The sequence below is a fragment of the Sebastes fasciatus genome, chromosome 19, assembly GCF_043250625.1.
Source record: "Sebastes fasciatus isolate fSebFas1 chromosome 19, fSebFas1.pri, whole genome shotgun sequence".
In the NCBI taxonomy this organism is placed as follows: domain Eukaryota; kingdom Metazoa; phylum Chordata; class Actinopteri; order Perciformes; family Sebastidae; genus Sebastes; species Sebastes fasciatus.
In genome coordinates, this window is record NC_133813.1 from 14,061,658 (window position 1) to 14,084,230 (window position 22,573).

At 43.6% G+C, this 22,573-nt stretch overlaps 1 protein-coding gene across 9 annotated transcripts in view; it reads left to right on the forward strand.

The window, feature by feature from the left end:
- LOC141756943 (uncharacterized) overlaps positions 1-22,573 on the forward strand; it is a 64,191-nt gene that overhangs the window by 16,402 nt on the left and 25,216 nt on the right. The window contains exons 1-4 of one of the 9 annotated variants that reach the window (XR_012591554.1): positions 529-1,101; positions 10,023-13,787; positions 14,623-14,701; positions 17,877-17,948. Coding sequence is in view for 8 of the 9 variants with exons in the window: in XM_074617012.1 (XP_074473113.1) it covers positions 10,852-13,787; positions 14,623-14,701; positions 17,877-17,906 (3,045 nt within the window). In the remaining variant the exon portion in view is untranslated. Of the gene's footprint in view, positions 1-528; positions 1,193-2,339; positions 2,377-10,022; positions 13,788-14,622; positions 14,702-17,873; positions 17,949-22,573 lie in introns of those variants that run through there. The other 8 variants (XM_074617012.1, XM_074617008.1, XM_074617011.1 and 5 more) reach the window with 8 other exon arrangements.

The following is a 22,573-nucleotide window of genomic DNA, read 5'->3' on the forward strand; positions in this document are numbered from 1 at the left end:
TAGCAAAGGCCTGAAAACACTGAAGCGGTTTAACCTTCGACGACTGTGGATCTGCCTCTGCTTCAGAGGGCCATTGTCCATGTGTCTCTATTATCCTGCTGGTCACGGTTCCCCGCCTCTGCCCCCGCTCATATGGGAGATATCTGTAGAATAATTCTACCTGTCTGTTCCTATCTCCTTCTCCCTCCTTCTCTCCCCCCTTCTCTCTATGCGTGACCTTTCTGCATTCCTCTCCAGCTGACCTTGGTGTCCTGTCGGCTCTTTCCTTTTCCCCACCTCACACTACTAGCTGCTCTCTGCCATCGCCCCCTCCTTAACCACCCCGTGCCCCTCATTTCCACCCCCTACTGACTGCTTCTTCCCTCCCTGTCCCTCGGTTCCGCCCCCTGGATCACTTTGCTCCCCTCTCTCCTCCCCTCTCCTCCCCTCGCTGTCTCCCTCTTTGCTCTCTGCAGCTGTACATACTCTGCTTTTTAATTAGACCGAGTCACTAGCTCCACCTCCGACTGCCTCCTACTCTCCCTCCCCTCCCTTTGCATATACAGGGGCTTGCATGGCGACACGGAGAGGAGGTCATGATGGAGAGACGCAGAGAGAAAGGGGGAGAGAGGAAAAAGGAGCAAGACAGGGGGAACTGAGAGGAGCATCAGAGAGGATAACTGCCTGTTTGCTCACTCTTGTCTTCTTGCTCCCCCTCCTGTCCGTTCACTTCCACTCACAGCACAGGCACAGCTCAGACAGCTAGGTAGGCACAGCGGAGCCCAGAGCTCCGAGGGATGGATAAAAAGGTTCCCACGTGAAAGGCATGAATCCACAGAAGAAGAGGAGAGTGAGATAGAATAAGCAGAGAGGGAAGGAGAAAGAGGCGAGGTGAGGAGGAGAGGGAGACGAGAGAGAGAGGAGCCAGATGGACTCTACACAGAGGAGAGGAAACGGTGTGAAGCTCACCGAGCGGCAGTGACAGAGAGGTGGGAATAAGAGCAAACATGAACGCCAGAGGGATGGAAGAATGGGCTGAAGAGACGTGAAGGAATAGCGGAGAAGAGGAGCGAAGCGTTTTGTGGGAGAACACAAGAGGGGAGACAGGAAGAGAGAGATGTGGTATGTGTGACTCAGTTCTGTGTCCTGATGGAAGATAGTACAGCAATCTCCCCCATCAGCCTTCTCTCAGCATCACCATAGAGATAAGCAAGTGAGGAAGATCAGAGCTGAGGACAGATTTTAAAAACACCACAAACAAGTGTCTGTTTGGATTTTGTGCAGTTTGCATCTTTTTGACTTCTGGCTGTTTTTTTAACATGCTGCTGTGTACGTCCTCGCACGCGTGCACACACGTGCGTGCGTACATTTTGTTGATGTGTTCGGCAGGTGTGTGTGTGTGTGTGTGTACGTGCACGTATTTATTCTGACAATGGGGGTGTGTTCATAGCGTGTGTGTGTTTGTGTGTGTGTGTGAAATGGGATGTGTGTGTGTTTGGATGCTGGGATTTGCTTTACTGCAGGTGTGGGAGTTATTTTCTGAGATTGTGCAGCTTTATGAGGAGCTTTAAAGAGTGAGGAGCTTAGATTGGTCTGTCAGTGATGTAGCTTTGCAGATTCCAGCAGCGTGCTTTCATTGCATATTTGTCATGAGCAGGACTGTGTGTGTGTGTGTGTGTGTGTGTATAGGGGGGGGGGTATACGCAGAAAGTTTGATGAGGAGGAGGAGGAGGAGGAGGAGGCACTGAGCGAGGGAATTCCATTTGTATGGATCTCCTGTGTGCGTGTGTGTATCTAAGCAAAGTCCAATGCATGCTAATTTTCAAGTAATGCGTGACATTTTTAATGCATTTCAATAACACTAATGTGCTTTTACATTATGCATTTACATCCTTCTCGATTAACTTATCTCACAGCAGTCTTGTCATTGACACGCATAATACAAATGTAATTGCACATGCACTCTCTCATACATGCATGCACTCATCACCACGCACAGGTGCACACACACACACACACACACATTCGCCGTGTGAGGAAATGCTGTGCTGTTAATCCTGTCTGTCGTCGCACAACTCTTTGCTCTTGTCTTTCTCACTCCCTCTGCTCTACACTATACACTGTATTTCCCTTTTATCTGATCTCATCAGTGTGTTTTAAGGGGTCAGCTATCTCCATCTCCCAGCTTCCACTCTCCTGTCTACCATTTAATCCTTTTCTCACGTTGCTTATAAATCTGTCTTCTGTCTCTATACCACTTAATTTTCTCTCTCTTTACCCAAGAGAAGTTAATGTACCCCTCTCTTAAACTTTTACTGTCTTTTACTTTCCCCACGTGAATCCATCTGTCTGCTGGCCAGGTGTTTCCGTTGGACTGACAGCAGCTTGGCTTTATAGGTAACGCACTATGATGTACTCTTGGGACATTAGTTTGGACAGGGACACTGCAGCACGACAGCCCAGCAGAGAGTAACCCCCAGGGAGCGGAGTGCGCTGTATGTACCTACATGTAGCGTGCAGCTGTGCACCGGACACGTCAGTCAAGCCACTTGTTCTGTTTGGCTGCTGATTTTTCATACAGAGACCTTTAGAAGATTTAACCTCTCTGAATCCCGTGGCAGAGACAAAGAACTAACCAGCCAGAGAAAACAACAATTAGGCTGCAGAACACGTGCAAGAAAGACAACAATGTTTGCTCGTGGCTTTCTTTCACAGATACCTCAAACATCCTCACATTTGCTCACAGTTGGCTAAGTATGCTTATCACAATCCATTGGCCTACATATAGGGATTTCATATTAGGCAGAGGATTTTGGTCAAAAGAGGACAGATGGAACAAATCATTTCTGGCACTTGCACTCTAAAAGTTAGAAGTAATCCGGCCACCCTTCAAAGAAACTGGAACAAGTAGGGTGGCGGCGCTGTCCTCCTAAGTGATGAGCTGGCCGGTGACTTTGCAAGCTGACATTTGTTTTTATTTGTGATGTTTAACCTTGAAATATTTGCATCCTGCGCTGTTACATGAATGAAGAGCATTACAGCAGAGTATTGAAATGACGCAAACCTACAAAATACAGACAAAGTTAGGGAGAGTGTCTCGTTGAGTCCTGAGATACTGAGCATCAAAGTTTTCACATCCCTACTAGTAAAGTTGGGCAGAATAAGACCTAAGAAGGCCGGGCGTTCGATTCCCGGTCCAGACAGGACTTTTCTGCGTGGAGTGCATTCTCCCTGTGTTCGTTTCCTCCGGGTTCTCCGGGTTCTCCGGTTTCCTCCCACCACCAGAACATGTAGGCGCTGTGAATGGGGTGGTTGCGTCATCCGCCGTAAAACCTATGCATCACAAACACGATTGCAACACAAGTTTTTTTGATGAACTTTACTAGATAAAATAAATTTGAAGAGTCCAAACTGTTCTTTGTTTTTGTTGATATCACTTCGATTTGGTTAGGTCAGAGCTACGTAATATTAAATCATCCATCTTTGCTCACTACATCTTAGTCTTTCTTACCCTCAGGTGTGCATAATAAACTACAGGTTATGAACTTCTTTTTAAAATTCAAAAATTTGAAATTATTAGGGCTGTCAAAGTTAACACGATAATTACCCGTTAAAGCGAATTCACTCTTATCGCCACTTATTTCTTTAACGCATTAACTCAATCGATATTTCAGAGGTTGTAGTGTGCTCAGTTTTAGAATCCATCGGTACCAACCATGTCATACTAGCTCGTTGCGAAGGAGTTTAAATAACGCTCCAAACTTGCGCTACATGTTTGCGAGAAAAAAACTGTCATGGCCATTTTCAAAGGGGACCCTTGACCTCTGACCTCAAGATATGTGAATGAAAATGGGTTCTATGGGTACCCACAAGTCTCCCCTGTACAGACAGGCCCACTTTATGATACAATATTTGTCATTGTTTTGTGTTAATTGATTTCCAATAATAAATTAATTTGCGATTAAATATTTGAATCGATTGACAGCCCTGGAAATGATCTGTTATTGGATCGGTATCGGCCATGAGAAGCAGCTCTGTTATTGTTCTTAAATCTGCAATAACTGATTTTTTTGGGAGCAGCAGAAACTAGCTGTCAAAACAACGCTGACATATCATAAACATATCATTAACTTTTAAGTTAATTTGGCGAACGTACTAGCAAATAGTGGCTTATTTACATATCCAGCTGTTACAGTCACAACATTATCATTCATTTAGAGTCATGTTTGTGGCCATCTGATGAATGTAAGTCCAACATTTGTTCTCTTTTAGCTCTGTTTTGGTCTCCACCAACTTCCGAGGGAAATATCTGTCTCTTTAGTTGCTTAAGGCTTCACAGTGTTGACCAGCTAGTAGCAACAGTAACTATGTCTGGCATCATCTCTCAAGAGCACCTTTTGGCACCTCAATGTTTGCTTCAACACTCAGACGTGGTGATTACCACGTGCGATAACTTTCGATGAAGGAAAAAAAAAAAACTCCTTCTAAGCTTTCTGTTAGTAGATCCAGATTATTTAATAGTTGCACTGCAGCGAGTGATTGGTGAAATATGGCTCGCTGTGACGGCTGACTGTAACGGGCCAAGCTGAATGCCAGTGCACTGTCATGAACAAACAAACCAGCATTTACATCTTGCTGCTACGGTATTACACAAAGTCTGACATGAATAACAATGCTGGTGTTCACTGTGTTGCCTCGGGTATATAATGAATTAAGAATCGTAATTTAATTTGTGTTTGTTTGTGTAATTTAATTTGCTGTTAAGCATGATCAGGCTTAAGATTTCATCAGTCAGAGGCGGCTGCATCAGTAACACTGTTTCCAGCTCTGGGTATCAGCTATGAAAGATTGTTTTTTTTAAGCTAGGTTGTGGTTGACTTCTGCTTTGGCATTGCTTATGAATGCATGTGGATCAGTTTACATACAAATCTTTGTTGCCCACAAAGTCCTTTATGGCGCTTGCATCTGCATTTTTTAATGTGCTTGCTGGTTTTATTGTGTCAAATAAAACGGAACATTTCCCCGTTCGAGCAGCTGTGCTGCACACAACGCTTACCTAACAAAAATATTCATCTACGGGCAACTCTCAAGGAGTTGTTCCTGAATTTGAGATCTCTTTGGACATGATTGCAAACACCACAAAGGCTCCTGCACTTTTACATCTGTTCCGTGAGCGGACTGTGTTTTAAATCCCTCTGACAGAGCACAGGTATAACTCTTACCCTTCCTTTTGCTCACAGGGCCAATAACTGATCATATAGCTTTTCTTAGTTCCTCTCCAGTTCCCCCTTAAATGCCCTGACACGCTGATGCTCCTGATTTACCACTTCACTGAACCCTAACCATGACATTTCCTCTGCTGCCAGGGGTTGTTCCCTCCTGCTCCCCCTACCTCCGCCTGTCTGCCTCTCCTCCCTCCTACTTATTCAGATTCCTACTCCTCTCAGTTTGGTACGTGTCTCATAGCATCTCTAAATATAACCAAGCATGTCTACCTCCTCTCCTTCCTCTTCCTCTCTGTGCCTCCTCTTTACTCAGTCCTGTCTGACAAATTTAAGCGTGCCTAGACAATCCAATCTGACATGCCTTTACATAACAATTCAATCCACGGCACCTTCCACCTCCTCGGCACAGCGAGACCCAAAGGTGTGTTATTGGCACGGATGCAATTTTCAACATCCCGCAAAGAATATTATTAGATCTGCGCAACCAGACTCTTGCTTCTTGTGTTTTGAATGCATCTGATATGTTTCTCCGAGTCGGCGCGGCTCAGCACAGGGAGATCAGATGTGACCTTAGCATTATCATCACACACACGCGCATGCACAGTCATAAAACCACACACACAGGGAAGAAGCCTATGCTCACAGCAAAGCCTTCTCAGAGAGGTAGGCAGCTAGGCGGCTGTGGTAAATCTTAAATAATAACCGAAAAGAGTTATGACCCTCGCTGGCATTATGCCGCCGCACACCTTCTTCCTCCCGCCTGGTGATTTATCTCTTGTGTGCCAATAAAGCTCAACATGAAAATGTCACATGTTGGGAAAGAGCTGGCCTCAGCCACAGGAGTGAGCCCAAGCAGCATTAAGAAGGGCCGGATTCATTAAACTGTCGGCGTAAATTTTGATCCGAAGGTAGTTTGCGGTCCGTGAGGGAGGAACGGTGTCGAGGAGGGGAAGATTTGGAACAAAAAAGAGGCAGCGGTGGTGGAGGAAGGAGGAAAGATACAAGTGACAGTTGTGGAAAAAAAAGAAAAAGGAGAGATTGAAGAAAGATAGAAAGAGGGTAGGATGAGGATGACACCCCATAGAATGAGTAAGGGTAATGGTCCTGCGACTGGTGGATGAAACTCCGAGTACAATCTGTCAGGGTGAATGTTTAAAGTAGAGTGCTTTTTACAAGAAATGGGTAGAAAGACTGACGGCCGGAGTGAAATGGGATACTAATGAAAAAATAGGAGGAGTGAAAACGTGATTTTATCCAGGGAGACAATCAGCAAGGTCAAATGGACAGTTTGAATCAATCACATGCTATAGATATATTGTTTTTTTAGCCGCTGTAGATCAGGATTCAGTCCTCCTTCATGCACTATCTGTGTGAATCCCAAGCAGCTCATCTGTATACACTGCAGTGATAAGAAAGTAAAATGAGAAGGAATCCCGTGGTTTGTTTCTAAATCCATTAAAATATCTGAGTGTGTATGGTTGATATTTCCCCTCAAGGCTCTGTCAGCTGTGACTTTAATCATAATTAATCCTAATAACCATGTTTTTTAAAGGGGTTGACGGTGGGGGCGCGGCTGTGACAAAGATCCCCCTCTTCAGAGCCGGAGAAAAGAAAGAGAAAGAAAACAGTGGACGTAAATAAAAGTGGCAGCCCCTCGGGTATCTCTCTCCCTAAATAACCTGGGAGCTGTGAAGGAGTCACTAATTACCCCTCCCAAAAGAGAGGGAGCAGAGTAACGGCCAGACAGAATTAGCCCGGGCCTGTCAGCGTCGGGGGCTATCACAAGGAGATAACAAGGCACAGATCCATAGATCGTGTAAGGCAAACGACAGCATCACGCCCGACTGCCAGTGGCAGACAGGAAGTGGAAGTGATATATATACGTATCAAGGCCGTAGATCGTCAAAAACAGGCCGCAGAATCGGTGTGACGAGAACATACTACTAAATACAGCGAGGCAGACAGGCTGTCACACAGTGACCAGATGAATCAGAAAGGATGTCACCATGGCAGATCATCAACGACTGATAACAGGGCCACAGACTGTTAAACATGAAGGAAAAGAAAAATCTGTAAGACACACGGATATGAGGAATAACAGTCACACTGTGCGTCCGTGAGCAGGAATAAAACTGAATACCACCAGAGCTGCTGCTACCACAATACAGCTACTTTTAATAATAATGTTAGAGCATGCATACGTACAAAACACAGACATCTAAAGCAAGGAATCTCTGTCTGTCTGTCCCTCTGAGTGTTATTCGCATATCTCAAAAAACGCTCATCCAATCAACTTCACATTTGGTGGGTGTATTGGTGTTGGTGTATTGCTCAGGACCCAGGGGAGTGCAGTGTCCAATGTAGTGCAACTTGGCCAAATGGTGGCACTATAACAATGAACTTTACATTTTGGCGTGTAACTTTCGAACCAAAAGTCTCAAAAACAAAATTCTGGCTTCGTCCGAAATCGCATACTGTGCACTGTATATGAACCCAATATGTGTACTATCATTCAACATACGTTAGTGTGAATAAACAGTATATATATCTTTTCGGACACACTGAGCAGTAATTTACGTCGTTATTTCCTGAGATCCTCCTTGCCGGTTGGAGACATGTAACTATGGCAACCCATACCAACCTCATGTGACCAAAACGACTGTTTGTGAGAATCAAAGTCTTTAAATAGAGTGCTCCAGGGATGACGTATTTTTGTAGACCAACCAGGAAGAAGGTTCCCTCGACAATACGCCAATGGGATTTTTTCCATTGGATTTTGTATTATTGCAGAAAATAAGCTCTGTGGTGAACAAATGTTTATGACTTACACATTTTGTTCAGAAAGATAATCTCCATAAATGACCACCACTTTTATGATTTTTGAAGCGTGAATGCAATCACCAGTTAACGTTCAGCTATAAACGTAGTACACCACGGTTGCATGAACGCGAGTATAAATAATGAGGCTGTAAAGGCGGACGAGTCGGTGTGATGGCGTTTTGTAGTCTCATTTAGCCACTTGTTAGCAACCGCCTTTTTTAAGACACGTAAAAGCTTCGAAATTTACGAGTGGGATATTTAATGATGTATTTTATGTCGTAGAACAAAATGTTAAAATCTCTTTAGCTTGTGTTAACCACAGACCTTATTCCAGGCATCTAACTAAAAACTCACTGACTTCCAGACAAGGGAACCGGAATTGCTAAAATGCTAACTCATATCTGGGTTTTAGGACTCATTCCTGCAGCACTCTATATAAATATATTACACTTAGCAAAGTATACTTGCATTTAAATTGAAGCGTTATTGACATTATAGAGCCATCCGCCATTGTCTGTTATGAACGTTGTCATCACTACAGCATTATATTGCGGGATATTTATGCCGCCATAGTGTCCATCGTTGCATACTGTAATATTTCACTGGAAATAGTACACAATTCTCGTACTGTTGGCTTCATACTAAGGTTTCGGACATTATAAAAAATCTCACATACTGTTTTAGCGTACTAAATAGCATGTAAGTATAGAATTTCAAGACAAGGACAAATCCATCCATATAAGCCACGCCCATTTGCGTTGAGACTTATTTTCCGCCATTTTTAATTTTGTGTAAATCAGATTTTTTAGCTACTCCTCATACAAATTTTGAGCAATTGTCACCAAATTTTGGTACAGAACATCTCTGTATTATGTTACAAAAAATGTCATATCTCCTGAATGTTTTGTGCTATTGTCACCACATTTGGTGGACATGTGTAGATATGATGTCTGAGTGTCCATGGTGCTATTCGGGCTATTCGGGTGGTGCTGCAGCAGCATCATCTAACTAGAATGGTACATTTCCATAGGGGCGGAAGGATTGCCCCGCTTCCCAGCATTGGACGCTTGATGGGCTGCCACTATTTTCTTCTCTTATATCACGAAAATACTTCACTGAAATGTGTTTGTGAAAACATTTTATGCGAGAAACAAGCCATGCAGTTGCTGAATCTGTCTTTATTTTGGAGCGTCAACGGGTAGTTTAAAAGTTTCTAGGGAGTTTCCAGATGCGGCGGGTCGCGCCGGACACCCCTGATTTGCATAAAGTAGCCTAGACCTCAACTTTATGCAAATGAGGAGCGGCTAACGTGACGGCTCGTCTCTCGAATCGCGCTGCCACGCCACCAAAATGCATTGCATGGCTTCTTACATAGACAATGATTGGGAAGCGTGGAGAGGACGGAGCCTATGGACATGTACCATAAAGGAATCATTCTCTGTCTGTCTGTCTGTGTATGTATTTGTGACTGCCCTTTACATATCTTGAGAACTGTCCATCCAATTAACTTCATACTTGGCGGGTACAAGCAGCCATACCGCGGTTCTCGACAACGCAGCAAGCAGAACTTCTCAGGGCCAAGTTATCAGCCTGTTCTGAATGGGTACTGCACTAGTTAGATATAAAATAAATGGAATCAAATACACATAAACATAAGTATCCCCTTCAGCCAATGTGAATAGACCTTAATTACAATCTCTTTTCACTTGTTTTTTGTGGATAGTCTTCTAGTGCTGATGATATACCTTGTGTTTTTCCTATACTCAGTTTTTCTTTTGCCACCTACGTCCTTTCATTACTTTTTCTGAATTGATGTCTTCTTTTTCCGTTCCGTGTTGACCCTGCTCTCATGCATTTTTAAAATAGCTGTCTATTTCACATCTCCGTCATTATCCCTAGGAGCAAGCGCATTGTGTTTCAATGCAAATGCAATAATATGGGAACAATTACAGTCTCTCACTCCTTTCATTTCTCTCTCTGTCTTTCTGCTCTCTTCAGGAATTCCATGGTCTTCAACCATGAGAGAATGAGTCACTGAGAGAAGAACTGAGAAGAGAAAAGAGTGATCAAATCAAAAGGAACGGAAGGAGAGCGAAAAAGAAGAGTTGAAACAGATAGGCCATTATGGGGAAGTACGCAGGCCCATCCCATACTTTGGCCATCCAATCTCCTGAGGGCCCAGGGGAAAAAACAGGCGGAGAAGGAGTGGCTGCCAAGTAGACAAGCCAATGTGATGGACACAGAAAGGATGGACAGGCTGCATTTTCTTCCTCCCTGCTTATTTGCCGGTGACCTCTCCGGCCTCATCAAGAGTTTGTCCCCTTAGAAAGTTAAAGAGAAATAAGAAGCAAAAGTGCACAACTTCAGAAGACATGGGAGAGCATCACTTCTCTCATTTTAAAGAGTATTTAATGCTGCATATATTTATTTTTGTACGAGGGTAAGATAAATGCTAACCCAAAGAGGTAAGCATTTATCACAGTGATCTACACTTAATTTTTACTTGCTGTGCTTAATATTACTACACCTTGAACTGTGATTATGGTAATCCATCCTTTCTAGAGGACAATCTTAGTTGCAAAGGAAGCCCTTGTTGTATATATTTGAGATAACCCGAGCAGCTGCACACAATCCTATCTTATAAAGTCTGTTCTGTGATGAAACTGGAACTCAGTCAATCAATTGTACAGATCTCTCACTGTTATAATGAATATATAGTAAAGGGGAGATCACTTTCCTTGTTGAAGCACTGACACAACTAGGCCTTCACAACATCAAACTGCCTGCAGAGCCTGTGGATGTTGGGGGAGCGAGAGACACAAGAGAAATGGTGAGCAAAGAGCCCAACCACATGCTCACGGGCCAAACCAACGGCAAGAGCACTTTGGCGGACAAGTTGCCCGGGACAATGACTGTGCGCTCTGTGCTGCTCAATCGAGACTCCCCAGACATCGAGAGCCGCCTCAAGCGGCGCCGCAATCGTACCCACCAGGTCCGCTTTAAAGACCTGGAGGATGGCAGCAGCAGCAGTGGCAACAGTGGAACGGGAGAAAACAATAGCCATCAGAGGCCTGCCACAGAATGTGACAGCCCACATCCTCTTCGCAAACACAGCAGCAGGTCCCCCAAGCCATGGACTGACAGGGATGGGCTACGGACTCAGAGTCTACCTGGCCAAACCTCTGTGGTGGGGGCTGTGCGTGGGGACATGGCAAGTACTATAGAGGTGGTGGCTGCTTTCTTAGCCAGGGCCCCTCCTCATCCGTTGACGCCGGGTCCTACGCGTCGATGCTGGGCACCACCACAGACTAACTCCCTGACCTTGCCAATGACACGCAGGCCCAGTACGAGCACCAGCACAGCCATCCAGACCTCCCCATGCCTGAAAAAGCCCCCGTCCCTCTCTTCCACCCACACACGTAGCCACAGCCTCGGGGACTCGGTGGGCATGGATGGGGATGACGAACATGACTCTCAAGATGAGTACCTTACGCACAACCACGTGTTGGTGCCTGGTTCCAAGGATCAGAACGGTCCGCCTGGGCCTGGGGACCGAGCTGTGGTGGAACGGAGGTCTAAAGCCTCCAGGACAGACATTAAATCAGCTGTTAGTGTGGTAAAAAATAGGCACAGCTGTCCCCCTTCAGTGCTTCACAACACTGAGCCATTTCACTGCTCCGCTGTATCCTGTCGAGATGGCCCCAAGCGTCAGGGAAGCAGCACTCCCACTCCACTGGTCAGGAGGAGGAAGCGTCTGAACAGGACAACAAGCGATCCCGGAAAGGAGGTGCACTTCTGCACCACTCCCACTCAGACTGAAAGCCCCAGTCCATCCCCGCCACCCTCCAATACCAAACTCTGTACCACTCAAGTTCAAACTGAGATCCCTTCCCCACCTGAAAACTCAAAGTACTGCACCGCCCAAAGTCAAACTGAGAGTCACCATAAATCTCCACCTTCGAGTGACAAACAACGCACAACTCCAATTCAAACAACCAACTCTCGTCCAACCCTACCTCCAAATGCTGAACAGTGTACCACTCAAATACAAACAGACTGTCACCCTCCTCCAAATCCTGAACCTTGCACCACCCAGACACAAACATGCAGCCCCTGTGCTTCCCCACCTCTGACAATATCACTGAGCTCAATGCAAATTCAATCTGAGAGTCCTGTTTCTCCAACTGTGACTCGAGACCCTCCCAACACCCAAATAACTACTGTGCCTTACTGTACCTCTCCGCCACCTACACAGACCCCTGAACACTGCGCTAACCCACCTTGCTCCTCTCCAGCCAAGCCAGCTTGCACCACCCCACCTCCACCCATAGCGCTGTCCATTCCTTGCTCCACTTCTGCACCTACTGTTGTCCAACACCCTATCCCCTATTATACTGTTGTGTCGCCACCAACAACCCCTAGCGCAGCTGTTGTCTGCTCCAGTCCTCCCTCAACTGCACCATCATGCCCCATCCAAAACTGCACCTCCCCTATCCCAAGCATAGTATCATCAGCTCCCCCGACCTGTTCCACCCCTACCCCAACTGTAACCCCCAATATAACTCCCTCTGACCCCATCAGACATCCGACCACTGCCCCAAGCGTAACACATCAGCCACCACACAATGCATCAAACGCTACACCATGCACATTTGTAACTCAAACTGCCCTGTCATGCACCTCCATATCATATTACTCCACCACCCATTCAATTAGTCCCCACATCCCTCTCCCAAACTCTACGTCACCTTCTTATGCCACTCTCATACAAACTGTGTCTCATTGCAACATCCCATGTCAAGCTCTGCAAAATACCTCTTCTGCCAACACAGGCATAACCCCCTACTCCTCCCCGGTCCCCAAATTAAAATCTTGCACTTCTCCGCCTCCACTTGTGATAACACATGCGTCCACTCTTCCAATTGCACAACTGTGTGCGACACCAACTAAAGCTGTTCCTCTTTATTCTTCCACATTTCGTGCTGCACCGCCGTACACGCCCCCCTCTCAGGCGCCCTACAACGCTCAGGATAAGAGGGGCCTTCGACTTCCACCTCCTCCCCCGCCGCCTCCACCTTACACACCACGCAAAACGGGAAGCGATCCACCAGGTCCTGCAATCCGAACACCCATGCTCAGGGCAGACAGCAGGGCCGGCAAGAAAGATAAAGACGAGGAGAAGGGGAAAAAGGAAGATATAAAATGTACAGACTCACCCAAGCTCTGTGAGAGAGCCAGCTCTCTGAAGCACAGAGCTCAAACTCCGCCAGTTGCTGTGATGAAGGGGGAGAAGCAGTCCTCCTCCTCTCCTGCCAAGGCCTGTTTTAAGTCCAGCTGTCTCAGCTCAGCCCAGGCTCAGCTTGGGGCGCTACACAAAATGCTCTGCTCAGGACCCAACGCCAGGCCCAACACCCCCAACAGCCAACACACTCTCCCTCCAAACCAGCAGGGTTGCTCTGGAGCCAGGGGCTGCTGTGCTTCTGGGGAGCGGCCTACAGCTGGGCCCCTGACTGCCACCCAGGCTGACACACTGAGACAGGTCCAGGAAATTCTGGGAGGGCTGGTGTCTGGGGCCAGGTGTAAACTGGACCCATCCAGGGTGACAGAAAAGCTCCTGGGCCCCAACGGACCCCTGCATGATATTCGTAACCTGCAGACTCAGCTCCACAGCCTGGAGGGGGTCCTGGAGACCAGCCAGAACACCATTAAGGTCCTGCTGGATGTCATTCAAGACCTTGAGAAGAAGGAAGCCGAGAGAGACGGGTGAGGCAATATTTCATTTTGGTCGGCAGTTTACAGTGTAGGAATTAAAAGCTAATGCCTGCACACTGACTCCATACCACAATCTATTTTAATCAAGAGTGTTTTGAGCTCAATCCAACCTTTGTCAGGTCGTAATACATATCACATTACATAACAGCATGCTTCTCTTATTACTCTAAGATCATCCAACTACTGACATTATTAGATGCTCTGAAGGCTTTTCACACTTGAATTTAATTAGCCCTGAGCTGAACTAAGGCCACATTTAGACCGATTTTGGCCAACCCACCGACACAGTTGAGGTGCCAAGAGTGCTAAGGGTGCAGAAACCTAAAAAAAAAGCAGTGTTGCAATGCGATGTCACCCAGCTAGGATCCGCGGCGGCCAATCAAATAAGTGCAGTTACATGGTAGGTTACTTTTTTACCATTTACCCCACGATCACCATGAAAAAAGATAAATGGCTGCCTCTTTGAGTCTCATATTATTTTAATATGCTGTTCAGTGTTTTTTGGCCTCTGAAGCCTTCAAATTCATTGATCTACTACTGAAGTGGCAACGTATCCTCATACAACGGTTCCTATGATATCTTCCAAAACAAATTGTGTGCGTTTTCCTACAATTGTCCAGCAACACGTTACATGCATACAGTCAGTCAGTTTTCAAAATAAACTTCCGTCTTCACAGGAAACAACTTGGTCAGGTTTACGCAACAAAACTACTTAGATAGGTTTGGGAAAAGATCGTGGTTTGGGTTAAAATAAGACTTCGAAAGTGGCGTAACTTAAGTACAGAAGTTACATGACAAGTGAATGTTGACTTCTGGTTTCAAACAGGACAAGAACAGCATTCTCCTGGGCGAAGGGCTGGTGTTTTTTGACCCACCAATCCACCCAGACCTCCTCCCTACGCAGCGTTTGTCACTCTTTATAATTTATACTTCTACTTCACGATTACGTGGATTACATACGAATTGATTTTGTGGGATATATACAAATTATAGTGCATTACTTTTCATAGGTATAGCTATGAATGGTGTATTAGAGCAGCCTGCAAATTGTATTGTCATTGTCTCACCAGTACCTGAAACAACACACCCACACCATTGCAGCCTCTTGTGTTGTTTTAATGCTGGGTTGTTTTCCAGGAATGTTCCAGGGCTCACTGCCACAATTTAGGCACATGGTAACCATGACACAACATTTTGACAATGAAACCAGAGCTATCTTCACTGAATTGATGCGAGAACTGTTCTAAACTCAATACAGTGCTACAGGAATGAGTCCTAAAACCCGGAAATGAGCATTTTAGCACTTCCTGTTCCCTCGTCTAGAAGTCAATGGGTTTTTTTAATGGGTTTTTAGTTGGATGGCTGAAATAAGGTTCTGTGGTTAACACAAGCTGAAGAGATTTTAACATTTTGTTTAGGGCTGACCTGAATGCTTCGACCATTGACATGGTAATCGACCTCCAAATCAGTGTTCAAATCCTTTCTTTTTGTTTTTTGTTTTTTGAATATAAGTATAATGTAAATAGCCCATGAAATAGGGAAAAATCCCACAACATTATTCATATTCAACATGAATTATTATCAGTTATTTTCAGAGGGATATCGCTGTTTGTTATTTGTAGAGGTGCGTGCGTGTACAGTAGTGTGGCAGCAGCATTTCTCACCAAAGCTTCGAAGCAAAAAAAAGGTATTCGGACAGGCTTAGTTTTGCTCTGCGATATAAAATACGTCAGTAAATATCCCACTCGTGAAATTTGAAGCTTTTACGTGTCTTAAAAAAGACGGTTGCTAACAAGTGGCTAAATTAGACTACTAAACGTCATCAGGCCGACTCGTCCTCCTTTACAGCCTCGCTGTGTATACTCGTGTTCATGTGACCGTGTAGTTCGTTTATAGCCTAAAATTAGCTTTTTACTTCTGGCGATTGCATTCACACTTCAGAAATCATAAGTGGTTTTCATTTGTGGAGATTATTTTACGGAACAAAACATGTAAATATTATAAACTTGTGTTTGCCACAGAACTTATTTTCTGCAATAATCCAAAACCCAATGGAAAAGTCCTATTGACTTTTTGTCGAGGGAACCAAGGGTGATGCTAACTTCCTGGTTGGCCTGCAAGATACGTCATCCCTGCACGACTCTGTTCACACAAAAGGATCTTAGCCATGTGTTTCTGGTGCTAACCTTGAAAAGTGGGGTTTAGTATGAGGTTAACTTTGGTACGACTATTCCTGGGTCAACTTTCACATCACATCTCACATATGAAAGGTTATAAACTTTAGAGTTTAACATCGTACAGTAGATGACCCAGGATCACAGTTTTGTTTTTCGCAACTTATGTCCAAGGTGGTGTTCAAAAGTAGCGCTAACAGCACTGTGAAATGTTGCATAGCCCAAGGGTTTTGAAAGGGGTTTGTCTGGGTTTAAATGTTGTGTGAAAGCCGTGGGCCAAAAGAGGAGCTATCCCTGTAAATGTGAAATGACTGGAAGCCGTAGGCTAACGGAGCTGTAAACCCAGGGCTAACTGGGGCTCTCAGCCCACGGCCAAGTGTAGTGTGAAAAGCCATCTGTTAATCTGTGGCCAACTTTAACATTCAGTCTTCTGTTAACCCTTACTGAATAGGTAAGTAGAGAGAGGGAAGGAGAGAGGAGTGGGACTACGTAAATTATGAGTGCCTGGTATTTTGGAGACCTGGAAAGTAAATGTCAGCATGCAGCCTAAGCGCCTGCTGTTTTATTCCCAGACAGTTAATTTCTCAACTGAGAATCGGTTTCTCTTTCCACAAAAAAACAAATGAGGAGCACACAGATATTATAATGTGATCGTAGCTTTGCACTAAAAGATTGTCTTCTCTCTCCTGGAGTGGAGTCGACAAGTGGGTCGTTGTAGACAGAATATTCTTCAGAAAGGGAATATCCACAACCCAGCGGTAATAACCTCGCTGCATCATGTGCCGTGAATATTACAGATAGATGGTTGTTGTGCCTAAGCTTCGCTGTGATGCAGCTCCCTCTATTTATAGCCAATCCCAGCATTGTAAGCATTGTAAATACTTTGGCGACAAAGCCGCGCGAACGGAACACAATGTAAATTTGGTAAGACTGAGAAAACACAGAAGATGTGGCTAAAACAGACAGAGGAAAAGGAATACCAGATTGAACACAACGCAGTAGGGAAGAGGGAGCATCTGTAGTTATTTTTATGAAGTCTCATGTCAGTCATTCAACTCTCGATCTCTTGATATGCTGAAGAATTTCTGTCATGTCAGACCACAGGGAGCGCCTTGGGAGCTCAGTTGCACCCATTTCGCAGCAGCTCTTTCCTCATGCATGTATGTATGTATGCATGTAGCAGGCGGGGATAGATAGAAATCAGCGTTTGGCTGTCATCATGTTGGTGGCTTCAGATGCGCTATGCCTCTTAGTGTAAACCCTTTACCATTCTCATCAAGTCTTTAATTAATCTGCTTCCTACATTGTAAGCTGCTTAGTAATTTCCCCCCCGCCTTATCGCACCAAAATAGTACATGATGAAGTGGGGACGGGAGAACTCTTGGATAGGACGAGATAGATGGATGGATGTGGATCCATGGAGAGGCTTGACTGATATCTGAGCAGCGTAATCCAAATCTCTGAACACTAATGCCAACACTATGCTTTGCAGACATTTGAACATGTGACTGCACGGCATTTCTGTCTCATAAAGTGACATATATCTGCGTGTTCCAGTATAAGAATTCAGTGATGGGGCTAAGTCTAATGCGTGCAGACTTGACTTTTACCTCATAAGCATTGTTTTATGCCTGGAGTGATATCGTGACTCATGGTTTACGTAACAGCCTGCGCCTGTTGGAAGGGGTATCGTTCATTAAAAAATGATCAGGGGTGATTTCAGAGAGGATTAGATTAGTGTATTTGCAGGCATGTGTGCGTGTGTATGTGTGTGTGTGTGTGTGTGTGCCAGAAATTAGTTTCAACAAGGGAAACCATAACCTGAATATGTTCTCACACAAACACACACACGCAAACCATCACTCTTTTACCCCTGATATGTCATCTCCATGCTTTTCAACAGAAGACATTCATACCGAACCGGACAGGACATTGAGAACTGTGGGACCTGCAGGGACTGCGCCTGCATCATCTACAGGTACGATCAGTCCTCCTGTGAATGTGAAGATTTCTGCATATTCATCGCTTGTTTTTACATGTGAGCACCGAGAGCGCAGTGCGTGTCTCTCACAGTTCTGTGCATCACGCTGTCATTTTGCATCACGTCAGTTTTGGGAGTTGAGTGTTATGGCACGGTAGGATTGTGGTTCTGCTCTGTGTGACAGCACAGCCGGCTGCAGCACTTTGAGTATGGCCACTCATCGCAACCACAACACCGCCACACTGCAGGTTTGATCACTTAACACAGCTTATTATTTATTAAGACTTATCGCACACACACTCTCCCTCTCAGATTTAATGAGGTGAACATCAACACAGATCGTGCACCGGTGTGCCCACTTGGTTTCCTCCCTCCTCCTCCTCCTCCCCTGCTCTTCTCATTTTTCTACTCTCCTTATCTCTCGTTTACACACACAGATGCACACAGTGTCAAATGCACAAACACACACATACGCACGCAGAGTTACTGCATAATCATTCCGCTCCGAGATTTGAATTGAAATCAATCAATTAACAAACAGGATTTCACACTTTACAGGAGGGTGAAGAAAGGCAAAAAGAAAAGTGTGGATTGCTATGAAATTGAAATCCCTGTCTCTTAGTTGGAAATATCAAAATTGAAAAAAGAGAAAAGAAAGACGGGGTTATTAGTGGAAGAAGCAAATCTTGCAGAGGGAGAGGAGAAAGAAATAGTGGAGAGAGAGAGGATGACATTCGGAGTGCTTACATGCACAAATATCATTTTATTATCACCGGATTAAACCTGTAAAGCCTGACACATGAAATAAGTATCAGAAAATTCTCTCTATATATTTTTTTTTTATTGAGGTGTTTATTGAAACTTTTGACAGAATAAAAAATAATATTATTCATTACATTATGCAATTTTAATTTGCAATATATGTTTTTCTGTATCATATGTTATACATTCAGCTTTTGATGCAATTTATTTATCTCAGTTGGGGTTTTTATTGAAAAATGTATAAACATTTTATATTTTATTTATTTATTTATTTATTTATTTTTACAATATTTAATAATATTTTACATATATATGATATTATTTACATGTATATACTATATACAATGGAGGCTAGTCCATGGAGGCAGAGGAGGTTGCTCCTTCTCTATTTTTTAGAAGGCAAGAGGAATATCAAAATATAAAAAAGAGTAATAGGTTGAAATTAATCATTACCTAATGGAAAAAATCTATTATTGAAATTTGAATTTAAATGCTTCAACAGCGAGACCTGCAGGGCAGGCAAGAAAGTGGTGGTTGGGACAATGGAGGACGAGCTGGTGCCGTCCTCCCTTGGGGCGGGGCCTCTTCTATCAATACAATATATATTTTTTTATGCTTATCTGTGATTGGCCAAAATACCTAAAATGATGACCAATTGTTAGCAATCAACACCAGAAGAATACAAGATTGACATCACGTTGGTCCAATGATGATTTCCAAATATCATCTTCAGTCTCTACCACTGTATTTTACGTGATGAACGTAGAATACGTGAATGAATATGCTCAAATCATAACATGGCAAACTGCAGCCCAACAGGCAACAACAGCTGTCAGTGTGTCAGTGTGCTGACTTGACTATGACCCCCAAACTGCATGTGATTATTATAAAGTGGGCATGTCTGTAAAGGGGAGACTCATGGGTATCCATAGAACCCATTTTCATTCACATATCTTGAGGTCAGAGGTCAAGGGACCCCTTTGAAAATGACCAAATTACTTGACATGATTTTTCGCGCCAAAATTTTGCGTAAATTTGGAGCGTTATTTAACTTATTTCCCGACATGGTATCATGACATGGTTGATACCAATGGGTTCCTTAGATTTTCTTGTTTCATATGAGCCCGCTACAACCTTGGGAAGATTGATTGCATTAATGCGTTAAAGAAATTAGTGGCGTTAAAACAAATTTGCATTAACGTGTTATTATCACATTAATTTTGACAGTCTAATTACTATATATTGTATTATATGCTATTCTATTCGTCACTATAATTAAAAGAGTCTTTGACCTTTTTAAAATCATAAAAACCTTATAAAATGCAAAATGCACCTCCTACTGTATCACATTTGATACACACAGTCTAACCACAAAATAAAGTAAAATAATGAATTAGAAAGACGGCCAATTCATTTTGAAATGCTTTTAAAAGCAAGAGATCTCTATTTTGCCTACAGCATATTAAACCTTTCAACCTTAGTTTCATTATAATACCTTTAATACTTGACTCCTTTCTTTATTAGGGATTGTAAAGGTGATGAAGTATGTCCATGAATATGAGATATGAGTTTACAGTTAATTACAAGTCCTCCTCGGCATCCTGGAGTTTGGTTTATGGCGTTTTGCAGTTAACACTCGTAGTCTTGCTTCTTCACAGAATATTTTGTTAGTACGCACTCTGGCCTTTCGGAGAATACTGCAAAGAAAAACGCGTTGAGTATAAATAACTTTGTGCGTGCTCAGAGCTCACACGCCATCTGAAATAGTATGCGATTTAAATCGTAGCCAACAATCCTGTACTTCCTGCGTTACACTGATAATCCTCTAGAGGGCAGTTAACAAGAGATTGCCAGATTGTCTCCCATTGGTTTGTAATTGTTGATCTTGTTGATGTTGTAGAAGTCTGCAGAAACAAATGGTGTTATAGGGTTTCGACAGTACTCTGCTTATTAAAACTCTCATGTAAACACCTCAGAGGGGTTATGTCAAATTATGTCATCAATCTGAGGAAGCATAACCCAATTAATGGGCCAACATTCATCATCAGTCTTTTTAATTGTGGACTGGAGCTGTGAAATGTGGCGTGTATACACCGTAGACTGATTGCTTTCAGTGATTTGATTGTGCACACTCTCCTACTCACTCATTTATTATTTATGATTCTGTAGCGCTAATAAGGTGTTTCCTGTAGCTACAACACATCCTCGACACTAACCTGATTGTCAAACAAATTATATTATTGCTGAAGTTTAAATTACTGTACACTACATAAATGATTCAGTCTAATCTGGTTATTCTCCGTAATTTATTTATAGTGTGTATGCAAACCTCCTCAATCAAGAAAACAGAGAAGATGAAAGACAGTGGGGGAGGACGAGAAGAAAGACAGTTGAGGATAAAAGATCTGTAAGAAAAGATCTGAGATTTAGAAAATGGAAAAAGAGAGAAAGAACAGAGGGAGAAGAAGCCCATAAAGAAAGTGATTCATTCAGAAACTAAATACAGCCTCATCTTTAAAGATATTACAGTGAGGGTTACTGCTCAGGAATGTCTGCGTGATGCAGCGGTAGTTCCTCATCTTGAAGAAAGGGAATAAGAAATACAGATGATGAGAAAGTGAAATATTACATCCCTAGCCTCTGTTTTATGGTCAGATGAGGACTTATCGCTCAATCTACCTCTCAAGTCGACATGCTTCTTTCATGCGTGACAAGAGGATTTTCCTGCTTTAAAAGGGGAGGAGATTTTCTTTTCTTTGAGGCTCAAGTTGAGCTGAGTCTAAAAGGAAAATTTGGCAGTGATAGAGAAGAAGGTGTTGGAGGAAAAAAAAAAAAAAAGATAAAGTGAAGCCCGGAACGGAGTGAGTGATGGAAAAGCCATAAAATCTGACAGGACAGATTCCATCAATTAAAGAGCCTCTTGAAGAAGTCTTAGCCCTCAAAGAAAAGCACAGCTCAGCACATCACATGGCAGTATCAATCTAGCTGAAAAGCTAAGACTGCAATATATGTAGAAAAATGAAAATCGTTTTCATGCAAGAAAATTTGTCCTCGCCCACTAAAAAATTTGACCTGAGTAAATTTAATATCACCCAACGGTGCTTTAAAGCTGCTATAATCAATATTTTCATATTAACAATAGATCAAGCGTGTAACAGGAAACACATTTCTTTAAAATAAAATAAAAGTCTAACAAAAACAAATGCTATTACGATACATGTGTGTTTAAGTGTGTCTTTGCACACAGTTTTGTTCTCCCGTTACCCGGGACATCTTTCAGGGCAGAGCTTATATAAAAAATGCTAATGACACTTTAAGCATGCAAATGTAAATATAACATTTTGAACATTTTGTACCCAACCAAGACTCATAAATAAGCGCTTCATTTGTTCTGGTTTTTAAGGGTCTCACATTACATGAAGAATAATGCATGATGTTATTTATCCAGCACCAGTGGCACATTAACTGCATGTTAATACGTGAGTGTGATTGTGTGGCCGTGCCGGAGTGTTAATTAGTGAGTGGAGTTGTGTTGTGTCTTTTTTGCTAATGGCGAATGTGCTGTATGGAACAAAGTAGCGAGGTCTAACAAGGAGCTGTTGTTGGCGGAGACGGCAGCCTAATCAGATCTGTGCTCGGCTGCTTTATCTCTGCTGCTGCTCTGTCTGCTGCTCCATCACGCATTTCGCTGGAGGAGCTGGATGGGCTGGATGGGCTGCTACTCTGAGATGGATTAATGACTCTCCGGACCATACGTTTTCAGCTAAACTACGAGTCCGCTCACTTTCTTTTTTTCAAAACACAATCCGTCATCGCCTTCGCTGAACAGCAGATAATTGAGAAAAGGCTTGCTGAGGAAG